Here is a 12,882-nt window from a genome sequence, read left to right as displayed (position 1 = left end):
GCTAATTACTTTAAGGAATGAATTAAACAATCCTCTTAGAAGGTGGACCCTCAACCACCCAGAGTGAAATTAAAACAATGCAGCAGGCAGAACTTGTACCGTGTAGACAAGATGTTACTATCTTTATTTATAATGACACACAGCTATTTTGGAAAAGAGTCGGGTGAGATATGTCAGCTGTTTGGAATTAGCCTTTGGGAAAGCTGGAAAAAAAGAAAAACGCTTTCAGCTGCCCGTCTGCCAAGGGAAACGGGGATAGCACACTGACCTGGGCATGCTAGACTTTGGTCAAAGTTTGTTGGCTAATCCTGGAGGAATTTACGTGAAAAAAGAAAAGCAAACTTTGATGTCTTCTGGTATTTTTGTCACCAGCTTCAAAAAGATCTAGTGATGATGAAAAGTGCCTTTTGTGGAGTTTAATTTGAGGAAAATGTCACTAATGGTGGGGAGAACAGAAGATTGTCCGGTTATTCCTCATAAGTCCGGTCAGTAACAACAATTTCATAGTATTGATCATGATTTACTTAATTGTATACACTATGGTGCACATCTGCAATTTTCAATCTGCTGGTATTTCCAATATTAATAGATAAATATTCTAATATTTCTTATAAATATTCTAATATTATATTCTAATATTTCATATGTTAATAAATATTTTAATATAAATATTGTTTCAAGTCTATAGTGGCCTTGACACTTCAGTATTAACAGTAATGCAGTATTGTCCCAAAACATGACTTCTCCATCTTCAGTTTCGACTATACTCTGAAAACGAATACAATCAAAAGATGAAATCCAGTCTTTTGATTCTCACAAGGAGCAAGGACAGATTTTATGTTTTAAACTCTAACACACACTGGAGACCACTTGTAATTTAGTACTGCTGATGTGTCAATGGGTCACCTGGGGGAGGTGTTTGTTTGTGTGTAATGTGTGAGAGGAGTGTGTAGTGGGTCATTCTGGGATTTTCTCTGTTGGGCTTAAACAAATATAAATTGTATTTGCACATATGAACGAGATTTTAAAAACCATCCATAACACAAGCTAGCTAAATGACGCGGCAGAAATATTTGTGCATGTCATTTTCCACGTTTCTAAGGGATCAATTACAGAATATTTCAAAGTCTTTATTGAAGCAGAAGTTTCAATAGCCTGTCTTTTAAGCACTGAATTCGATGCATTATTATGCACTTAATTAACACTTAGGCATACATTAATACAAAAATAATTAACACATTTTTGTTAGTAAAAAATGGCACTTTACTCACTTTTCATCAATATTCTACATCGCTATTTTCTGACACCCTTTGTAGAGTTCAGCCGCAGCTGCTGACCATTCCTAAAGGATTGTGAGTGCACAACATCCTAAACATGGCATGTAAGAATGATTTCTCATGTTATATACTGAATTATTTACCACTAATCAATATTATTCTATGACTGATTAGATTGCCATAATTGAAACAAAGCAATTCTTCTCATTCTTAGTGAACAGAATTCAATTGGTCAAGGGCATAGAGGATGTGACACTGTGTGAGAAAGAAGCATGTACATTTGAAGTGGTCCTGAGTCATGCATACATCCCGGGTCAGTGGACGAAAGATGGTGTCCCTTTTAAGTCAAAGCCTGTGTGTCGAATTGCAACTCGGGGCAAAACACACACTCTCACGCTGACAAGGGTCACAACCGCTGACACGGGCCTCATCAGTTTCATAGCTGAAGGGATCGAAACCTCGGCTTTGCTCACGGTCACAGGTACAACCAATGGGATTTAAGATCAGTTCTTGATGGTGTAATGGCTGGGTCTTATACATTTTGTAAACCTACTTCATGTCATGTCATGTCATTTCATTTTCCCATTTAGAATGCATAATGTGTGTTGGAATTTACCAAACAAGTTGTATAGTGCTTTTGGGTATCAATACACATAATACACTTCTTTCTTGCTTGTATTAGTGTCTTTGCCAATTCTTTTCCAACAGCCAGAGATATAAAGATTGTGAAGTATCTTGAAAATGCCAGTGTGACCGAGAAGGAGAGTGTGACGTTTGTCTGTGAAGTCAACTGGGAGGATGTGGATGGAAAGTGGTACAAAGATGACAGCCGGCTGAGAGCTGTAGACAACATTAAAATAAAATGCGATGGTATGTGTAAGAGATTTAGGTGGGGATAACACAATTTGTTAACTGACTATATTGTTGTTAATTATTTTCATAAAATATATGGATGCTTAGCTGGTAAAGCTGACCAATCCTGGCCTGGTGGGAATATCAGCAGCATTCAGTGGAGTCAATTGCGCATGTCAGCTGCGACAGAAAAAATGAATGTTAAAGTAACTTTAAATAAAACAATTAATTGCCTTTATTTTCTTTTTAATTCTTTTAATTGATAAAAAAACAAATAAAAACGAACAAATAAGTTAGCGGCTCAGGACACAGGCTTCAACCGCGCGCATGCGCAGTTTGCGCACACACTTTTATAAAAGAGGGTTGCGGTAAGGCAGTTTAATATTCAATATTTACACAACCTAAACAGCGTATCTCATTCAGTGCAACACTGATATACCGTTCAAAACAATATTCGTAAGTACAATAAAAAACTAACATTTGGTGGTAGCAACTTTAGCGAAGACACTCTAAAGCAAAACAATTAATTCCGGGAGACATTTAACGTTACTTAACGTTAAATACAAGAGGCTATGCAACTCAAAGCAAACTCGTTTTCTAACGATTGTAGTGTATTTATTACATTTTCTTCAAAACGTTCATTCATTTTATAGTTTTGAAGCTTTAACTTCCTAGATATCACGGTCGTGATATTATTGTACACGAACTTTAAAGCACAGCTCGCTTGTTCACCTTATCAAACAATTATATTGCTCACCTTTTTCATTCCACCAAGAGCATCACAAGTTTTATGATTTGGACAATTATCACCAGTAGAATGCAAACGTAACTAACAGGAAAGATTGAAGATTTAAATGCATATCGCTTGGTTTGTTTTCATCACGTGAAAGGCGTCACCTGAGCCATACCTAAGGCGTGGGTGTGTTCGACTTTACGCGGTGCTGCTGTATGGAAGGCCAGACGGGCCAAAACGTGTGAAACTAACGTGTTAACACGTAGTACGCGTTAACGCGTGCGCGTTAAAAAAAAGAAAAAGAAAAAAAAGCGCAACGCCAATGCTTCAGTGGAACGCAGGAAAAGAGATCAGAGGCTATTTTTAATGGATGTCAATGGAATTTGTTAGCTGTTAAGCTTTCTCCAACTTGAAGTATTACATACCCTTCCATCTCCATATAATAAGAGTATCTCTGGCTGCGCAGACCGACCTTATGACATCTACGTACTGGCGAGAGCTTTTCTAAGAGCTATGATCTCGCGGGACTTCGATGTCTTAAAGGGATACTTCACCCAAAAATGAAAATTCTGTCATCATTTACTCACCTTCGAGTTGTTCCAAATCTGCATAACGTCACATTTCTTTGTTCTGATGAACACAGAGAAAGATATTTGGAAGAATGCTTATAACCAAACAGATCTTGCCCCCCATTGACTCCCATAGTAGGAAAAATTACTTTATCATTTTTTGGTTCTGAAAAAAAGAAGACATTTTGAAGAATGTAGGACAGCAAACATTTCTGGGGCACTTTTGACTACCATTGTATTTTTTCATACTATGGTAGTCAATGGGGGGCAAAATCTGTCTGGTTATAAGCATTCTTCCAAATATCTTTCTGTGTTCATCAGAACAAAGAAATTTATACAGATTTATAACAACTCGAAGGTGAGTAAATGATGACAGAATTTTTATTTTTGGGTGAAGTATCCCTTTAAGTTGATCGGTCTGCGCAACTCCGCATGAAGACGAACACACATCATGATTTGAGGGAATTGTCGCCACAAACTGACATTCTAAAGAATTTTTGTTAAATTTTATTGATCTGTTAAGCAGTTTTGCCTTGCTAAATATCATACATGCTTTTTGTTTATCTCACAAACGCAGGTAAAATGCATTCTCTAACATTTAAATCAGTAAAGCCAGAAGATGCTGGTGAGATCACATTCACTGCAGAGAGGGTCTCCTCAACAGCGACCCTACGAGTTAAAGGTAACATTTACAAACAACGAATAACAATGACATTATCTTCATTTAGTTCAATTGTACTTAAATTTAACAAAGACAACCATTGCAGAACTTCCAGTTCAGTTTGTGAGGCCTCTGAGGGTGAAGATCGGCATGTACAAACACCGTGCCTTGCTGGAGTGTCAGGTCTCACGTGCCAACGCTGTGGTCAAATGGTACAAACGGAATCTTGAAATTGTGCAGAATAGAAAGTACCAAACTGTCAATGATGGTCTGTACAGACAGCTTATCATAGAGGATGTGGGATCATCAGATGAAGACACTTTTATCTGTGATGCTGTGGATGAGAGCACATCTTGTCAGCTGTTCGTAGAGGGTAAGACACCCACGAATAAATAATGTAAATGCAGGCTAACATTTTAAAGCGATAGTTCACTCCAAAATAAAAATTCTGTCATCATTTACTCACATTCGAGTTGTTCCATATCTGTATAAAGTTCTTTGTTCTGATGAACACAGAGAAAGATATTTGGAAGAATGCTTATAAACCAAACAGATCTTGGACCCCATTGACTAACATGGTAGGAAAAAATATTTTATCATTTTTTTTGTTCTGTTGAACACAAAAGATGATATTTTGAAGACTGTAGGAAAGCAAATAGTTCTGGGGTACTTTTGACTACCATTGTAATTTTTCCTACTATGGTAGTCAATGGGGTCCAAGAACTTGTCGGTTACAAGCATTCGTTCAAATATCTTTGTCTGTGTTTATTGTGCAATTTCTGAGCACATATGAACACAAACAAGATATATTTTACATGTATTGAGCACTGTTATTCACCACAGTTATTATACAAATGAGAAATACCTAAAAAGTATTAAGAAGTATTCATAGGAACATTAGTAGACATAGATGGGTTGATCTGAAATCACATTTAATCAAGAATGATTACATATAAGTAGGTTTATGATGATGATTTGATTATTTGAAGATGAATTGATGATTTAATGATACAATCTGTACCTGTAACCAATGATTGTTTGTATAAATGCACTTAATGTCATTTTAAGCATGTTTAAAGCACATTTGAGCACAGTGTGACAATGTAAAATCCAGTGATGTTTCAGAGGCCTAAAGTTTGAGACATGTTGTGCTCTCTCTGAAACCTGGGGACTTTCCACTGTTTATAAGTAACCATGATCACGCATGTACGCCAAGGTGTGTTTGGTGGTCTCGTATGGTGACCATGGCTTGTTTGGTGGTCTCGTGAGGTAACCATTGTATGCAAATTATTTTAAAAATGAGGTAATAGCGAGCGTACCACCATTAGATACGTACCTTGTTGCCTGGGACTTATTGGTGGCAGACAATCGACAATTGGTTAATAAAAAATAAGAGATAACAGGAAAGTACCTGATTGGTTTTAGAAAGGACCACCTTTCAGAAGTTTTACTATAACTGTAGACTGGAAAACACTTGGTTTTTAGATGACTTGGAACATCTCACTTTATTTGACTCGAGCAAATAAAGTTAACTCTTTGACACCTCGACCTTCTTTGTCTGAGAGATTTTTTGAGCTGCAAGATCGTTATTTTCACCACAACACGTTCAACCAAACAAAGAGATTTATACAGGTTTGGAACAATTAGAGAGTCAGTAATTTGTGACAGAATTTTCCTTTTTGGGTGAACTATCCGTGTTTGTTTACAGTAATTTTATTTAGAATATCATTAAAATTAAACCATTTACGTTTACACAGCTTTAAAATACCATATCAAATCTGTATTTGCTAAAACTGGGTTCTCATTAGAATATTTCAGCTTGCACGATTACTTTATTTTGCCCATTCTAACAGAGCAGGCCATCAGCATTTTGAAAGGACTTAGTTCTGTGGAGGTCATGGAACCTAAAGAGGCTCGTTTTAAAGTGGAAACCAGTATTAAATTAGTGAGGGCACCAAAATGGACCCTGAATGGGAGGCTACTAAGTCCCTGTCCGGAAATCAGAATTGAGAGGGAAGGAACCTCAAATAAACTCATTTTCGCTAAAACCGACAGTAGTATGTGTGGCATTGTGCAGTTCATCTCGGGAAAGAGCAAGTCAGAAGCTCAACTCACAGTGACAGGTAATGAAATCTGTGTGTGTTTTTGTCATATGTTATATTGGCTTGTGAATCACAGATCTTTTATGAACTTGTTTATACCTTTCTTACAGAGCGCCCCTTGATTGTCACACAGCCCATTTCAGACGTGGAGGTGAAAGAGAATGGGCAAGTTACGCTCAGCTGTGAATTCTGTCCATCTCCAAGAGTGGTACGCTGGTTTAAGGGAAGAACCCTCTTGTTTGGTTCAAATAAGTACGCAATGAAGCGGGAGAAGAACGGGGTTGAGATGACCATCTTGGGTGTGAAAGCAACCGATTCAGGAGAGTATCGTTGTGTGGCTGGGGGTTCAGAGACAAGAGGAAGAATCAACGTGGAAGGTACGGTTCATTGTATTCTTCCCTTCTTCTTTTTCAGCTGTAGGTGTACAATTTGAATGCACGTGTTAAAAGGAAAAGTTCTCAGAGAACAGAAAGTTCTTCATAGGAATCTGCCTACAGTATGTGGAATCTGAGGTTGTGGTTCAACTAATATTTTGGGAGTACATTTTTAAAATTTTATGAAATTTTAAATTAAATGAAATTGTTGGTGCATCGTAAATGTCGGTAACACTTTACAATAAGGTGCTAGTTAACATTAGTAAATGCATTAGCTAACAATGAAGTTTTTTCAACATTTATTAATACTTGTAAATGTTAGTATATGTCAATACAGTAATTCATGTTAGTTTATGGTGCATTAACTTTTGATAACATTTGATTTTAATAATGTATTAGTAAATGCTGAAATTATCATGATTTAATATTAATAAATGCTGTAGAAGTATTGTTCATTGTTTACGTTAGCTAATGCATAAACTAATAGTTAACAAATAGCACCTTATTTTAAAGTGTTACCTAAATGTCATAATTTGAGCAGAGAGACTGCTCAATAGAAAAGAGCCAATAGAAATAACGGTAGTTTTTCTTCAGTTAAAAGGTTGAAAATCATAAGACACATGGAACAAGCTGAAGTTGAGGAGGATGGAACTGCAGTGTTCACCTGTGAACTAAATCATGAGTCTCCCGGTGTCCAATGGCTTCTCAATGACAGAGTGCAACACACCAATTACATCAACAAGATCCAGAATTCTGGAAAGGTTTACAGTCTGATTCTAAAACGACTCGCCTCTCAGGAGAGCCGTGTAACGTTCAAAGCCTTTGATGTCAGCGAGACTGCATTTCTCAGGGTCAAAGGTGAGGTTTTCAGTGGTTACCCTTACATTTATTTACCTTTACGTTTATTTCAGTGATTATTTACTTCTAAACATATAAAAATAAATACATAATTTCAGTCTATTTTTTTTGTACTTCTCAGAAATATACTTAGAATTTTCTGTCAGTACTAATTTTAAATATATTTTGCTTATTGTACTTGTATTGTCTTTTGATCAACGATATAATACAAACATAATAAAACTTAGTATCGGAAGTACAGTAGGCTAGGCTATACTTAAATATATTAACAAGTTTTTGGGGTGGAATAGCTTAAATTATTAAGTGTTAAGTTCACTCAAAGAAAATATGCAAGTATACATGCAGTATTAAAACTACTAAACTAGTAGTTTCCCCGAGCAATCATATAACACTTTGCAGGGGTTTTAACTTAAAGTATTAAACTAGTAAACTATCACCTACAAGTTTAGTTGTAGTATACTGTACTTACAAGTGTACTGCTAGTGCATTGACATTATACTTCCATAGTACTGGGCACAAAGTGTCGAGATAGGTCAGGGAAGTACCCAATCGCAGGCAACGGTACTGAGCACAAAAAACACTTTATTACGAACAAAAGACCCACAATGGGGAAAACTACAACAAAACAAACTATAAACAAGGTGCAAAATAAAGACTTCCCATGAGGGGGAAAAAACTGAGCAACAGATTAGTCAAATAAGAATCAAGACAATGATATCGTAGGCACAGCTAACACAGTAGAATCCAACAGCACAGGACAGCATACACGTGGGCATGATATAGGCGGACTAACAAGGGTTAATTACAATGGGCAGTTGTGGGTAATGAAACAATGATGGGAAGCTAAACGAGGAAACGGGGGCGGGGCCAAAGACGAGACTGGAGAGAGCGCATGTTATGTCAGAACCAACAATAACATGCCTCTCTCCACACAAAACACGTGGGGCTGTCATGACCCTGCCACAAGACCAGAAAATCATAACAAGGTGAGGCAGGATCATGACACAAAGTATACTTAAAACATACTTGAACTTTACCATACTTTATTAACTCAGAGAATGTAAATTATACTTATTTGTTTGAGTTCCATGCTTTAAAGGACAGAACTACTGTAAACCCAAAGCTGATGCAAAATGTTGAGAGAAATGACACTTATAATGCTGGATTCCCAGTATTTACATTTATGTGGCCAACTTTATGAATCATAGAGTTTGGTGTTTGTGTCTCGTAGAGAGGCCCGCAGTGTTCCTTAGATCTTTAGAAGATGTAACCGGTGAGGAGCGTGGTGAAATTCATCTGCAGTGTGAGGTCTCCAAGCAGTCTGTATTACCTATCTGGAGGAAAGATGGTGAAGTTATAAATGCCAGTGAGAAGTATGAGATTCTCCACGCAGGCAAGTCATTGACTCTTATCGTCCGCAAGCTGAGAAAGGATGACGGAGGGGAGTACACCTGTGATATTGGCTCCAGTCAAACCAAAGCTAAAGTCATAGTTCGTGGTAGGTTTTATATTCTCACAGGGGTCGAAATTCAAATTCTGTCATCATTTACTCTTATGGTGTGTTAAAAAACTGTATGACTTTTTTCTCTTATTGAAGTGACTGTTACTGTAGCCCTATTCATTATTTACTATTATTGTGTGGAAATTGTATGAAAATTCAGAAGTACAGTAAATGATGGCAGATTTTTTTTGAGGTGATCTATCTCTTTTAAATCATTTATTAAAAATGCATTAACTATAATTTAATTTGAACTGAGGGATTTTCTCCAGATCTTCATATTAGCATTGTTAAGCGGATAAGGACGACAACTGTTCTGGAAGGAGAAAACTGCCATTTTGAATGTATCCTGTCCCATGATATTATTGATGAAGCATCGTGGTTCATGAATGGCCAACCGATTGTGACTAATGGACGAATCATAGTCACAAGCAATGGCCGTAAATATTCAATGAGCATACAGGAAGTGATAATATCTGAAGCTGGGGAGGTAGTCTTTATCATCAAAGATCTCAGTTGCAGAACTATGCTGTTTGTCAAAGGTGAGAGGCCTTTTTTTCTAAATATTGCTAATTATAGTTTACAGCATGTCTCTCACACATGTCTCTCTGTCTCATCTGTTCTCAGAGAAGCCTGTGAGAGTGTTTAGAGATATGCTGAATGTGAAAGCAACACCTGGTGAACATGCAGAGCTTAGCTGTGAGATCACCAAACCTGACACGGCGGTTAAATGGTTGAAAAATGGGCGATTGATTCGAGCTAGCCCAAAATATGAAATAACCCAGAAGGATTATCTGGTGAAGATGATCGTCCATAATGCAGCCATAATGGACTCAGGATAGTACTGCTGTGAGGCTGATGGGATTGCTACAAGAGCGAGATTAGATGTTAGAGGTAAATGCTTCCTTATTGATTTTTATTAAACAGGATTTTCTGTAGTTATTATGGCTTTCATGTAGCTGCATTTATATGTATGTTGGTAAATGATCAAGGTAAAAAAAAAATGCCCCAAGGATACATTATGCGTTTGAGATTTGAAGCACTACTTTTTGAACTTCTCCAATTCACTACAAACCTTGTGTTGCTTATGTCATGCTAGTCATTAGCTACTTGAACATTAGAAAAAGTGATCTGGCACTGATAAGCATCATAGACAGATTAGATTTCACTGATGTTTGTCATTTATCTTTTGTCCTTTCTCTTTGTTTATTTAGATGTGCAACACGCATTCGCAAAGGAGCTGAAGGATGTACGTGCAGAGGAAAAGAGCATGGTGACCATGGAGTGCGAAACCAGGAAGCCCCCCAAAACCGTCACCTGGTTTAAAGGCCTGATGGTGCTCAGCTATGGACAAAAGTACCTTATAAAAAGGAAAGATGTTGTTCTCTCTCTCACCATCTATAATCTGGAGAAGAGTGACAGTGCTGTCTATACCTGTGATGTTGGGACAATGCAGAGCAGAGCTTTGCTCACAATTCAAGGTAGAGCCAAATTTACCTGTATAATGATATTTCTGTGTTTGCTGTAATAATGTCATAGAAATACAATGTGTATATTGACAATGGTTTTTGTGGTTTATTTTATTATTTTGTTTATTTATTTTATTTATATATCCCCCCTAAATAAAAATTCTGTCATCATTTGTTTACTCTCATCATTTGAAACTTGTATATGAGTTTTTATTCCTTGGACCACAAAAGGGGATATTTTGAGAACTGTCTGGTTTTGTGTCCATACAATGGAAGTCTATGAGGGCCACTGTTGTTTGGTTATCAATAGAGATGCACGATACTAAATTTCTTTACCGATACTCGAATATTTAGAGTGATAACTGCCGATATCGATTCTGAAGATTAAATTAATATTTCTTAACTTTCTGAATGTTATTAATTAATATAATGACTAATAGTATTGAACACCACACTGGTGATGTTTCTTAACATTTTCTATATACAGAGCACAAATTCATTGCATTTTCCTGTCCTCTTTTGATATTCATCGGCTGCTTTTAATGTATTGGCCAATAGTGTGAAAAATTGCTTTTATCGACCGATACCCATTAAACAATTAAACACATTTTTAAGAAAGTTGTGTTTGGCTTTAATTTGACTGTTTCTTTGTGAAATTTAACATACTTAATACGAAAATGTTGTTTATTTGCAATAGCAATATACCGATATATCGTAATTAAGGATATAAGCTCAAAATTTACTTGAGCTATATACACTGAAACATTGATGCTACATGAATATAAATATAACCACAACAATTAGCACCACAGAATTGTACAAGAACTTTAAAAAGGTCGGGCGAAACAAACATTTGTTACACTGTGTTATTGGCTGCTATATCGGTGCATCTCTAATTACCAACATTCTTCAAAATATCCTCTTTTGTGTTCTGAAGAAGAAAGTTATACAGGTTTGAAATGAGAATGAGTAAATTATGACATTTTTTGGTTGAACTATCACTTTAAAAGTCAATATGAGAAGTTTGAGCGCTATTTATTAGCCAGTTTTGATTCATCTTATGTTTAAATGTGGTCCTCAGGGCAAAAAGTGATCATTCTTGATGAACTGGAAGATAAAGAGTGTCTAGAAGGAGATACCATCGTTTTCAAGTGTCGTATCTGCCCGAGCGACTACGCTGATGTTAAGTGGTACCTGGATGAGACTTTGCTCTACACTAATGATCTCAATGAGATCAAGATGATACATGGTGGATACCACACTCTCATCTTCAAGCAGCTTGCTCGCAAAGACACCGGCACCATCTCTTTTGCGGCTGGGGACAAAAAAACATATGCATCACTGTTAGTCAGAGGTAACTATCCTAAATCATTGACATTTACAAGATGCTTATTAAAAAAACTTGAAATACTAGATTACTGTTCAAACCTTGTTTGAATTGCAGAGAGACGCCCCACAATAACTAAAGCATTGGAGGACACAGAGGCGATTGAAGGAGGGAGTGTAGTGATGTTGTGCAAGACCTCAAAGCCGTGCCACATTGTATGGTACAAGGACAGCTGTTTAATCTGGAATTCTTCAAAGAATGTAGTGACTCGATCTGGAAATGAGACCAGGCTTACCATTCATGATGTGACAGATAGTGACGCCGGGGTGTACGAGTGTGATGCGAGATCTGTCAGCACTAAAGCCACTGTGACTGTTAAAAGTACAGAAATGTTTTTATTGTCTTTTGGAATTTATTACCCATTATTTCTTGAAGTCAGTGTGTGAATAGAAATGTTAATTTTGTGTTTTTTCAACTGAGATGTGTTTATATTGTTTTTCACATCAGCTGTCCCAGCTGAGTTTATAAAACCTCTTCAGAATCAGGAGGTCAAAGAGGGAGAGAGCGTCACGTTGACGTGTGAGTACTCTATACCTGGTGTCCATTTTGTGTGGCGAAAAGGAGCAGAGACACTAAAGCCAAGCGAGAAGTATCACGTGAAGCAGAGGAAATCTTACATCTCTCTTACAATACACAATCTAATACCAGATGACTCTGGGAATTACATATGCATTTGCAGAGACCAAAGAACGATGGCTGCTGTTACAGTCAATGGTAATAATATGAAATGAATTGTTCTCATCAATAGCATTCATCTTTCATAATCAGTTTATAGAGATTCCCGTCCCTTAAGGGGGTCGCACACTGGACGCTGAAGCAGCGTTTGTAAAAATAGTGTACACACCGGTGCCGACGCCACAATACAACTGAGGTCAGTGCTCAAAATCCTGCCTTGCCACAGAGCGCCACATAGTTTAACATTAAATTACATGGAATTTCTGTAAAATCATATTTAATGTACAAATTAACTTTAGAGAGACTGCAAGATATATTTATCTGTTTGGGAATAACGAAAAAATAGCCCAATAATACAAAAAAAATCTTAATTTGTTATTTAAAGAGGAAATATTTTGTGATTTTTAAGGTCCTACTTTGGTTTAAG

The 12,882-nt window shown here is 36.8% G+C and overlaps 1 protein-coding gene across 1 annotated transcript in view; it reads left to right on the top strand.

The window, feature by feature from the left end:
• Positions 1 to 12,882, top strand: part of obscna (obscurin, cytoskeletal calmodulin and titin-interacting RhoGEF a) — a 46,584-nt gene continuing 33,702 nt past the window's right edge. Inside the window, 16 exon segments of the mRNA XM_057356484.1 lie at positions 1 to 485; positions 1,317 to 1,381; positions 1,492 to 1,758; positions 1,986 to 2,147; positions 4,009 to 4,113; positions 4,199 to 4,465; positions 5,946 to 6,215; positions 6,305 to 6,571; positions 7,163 to 7,426; positions 8,658 to 8,924; positions 9,197 to 9,466; positions 9,552 to 9,818; positions 10,139 to 10,405; positions 11,475 to 11,747; positions 11,838 to 12,101; positions 12,228 to 12,494. Of these exon segments, the coding sequence (XP_057212467.1) occupies positions 1,375 to 1,381; positions 1,492 to 1,758; positions 1,986 to 2,147; positions 4,009 to 4,113; positions 4,199 to 4,465; positions 5,946 to 6,215; positions 6,305 to 6,571; positions 7,163 to 7,426; positions 8,658 to 8,924; positions 9,197 to 9,466; positions 9,552 to 9,818; positions 10,139 to 10,405; positions 11,475 to 11,747; positions 11,838 to 12,101; positions 12,228 to 12,494 (3,484 nt within the window). The 5' untranslated portion in view covers positions 1 to 485; positions 1,317 to 1,374.

The sequence above is a fragment of the Triplophysa rosa genome, linkage group LG17, assembly GCF_024868665.1.
Source record: "Triplophysa rosa linkage group LG17, Trosa_1v2, whole genome shotgun sequence".
Lineage (NCBI taxonomy): Eukaryota > Metazoa > Chordata > Actinopteri > Cypriniformes > Nemacheilidae > Triplophysa > Triplophysa rosa.
The sequence above is the reverse complement of the archived record's forward strand: the minus strand, read 5'-3'. Positions and strand labels throughout refer to the sequence as shown.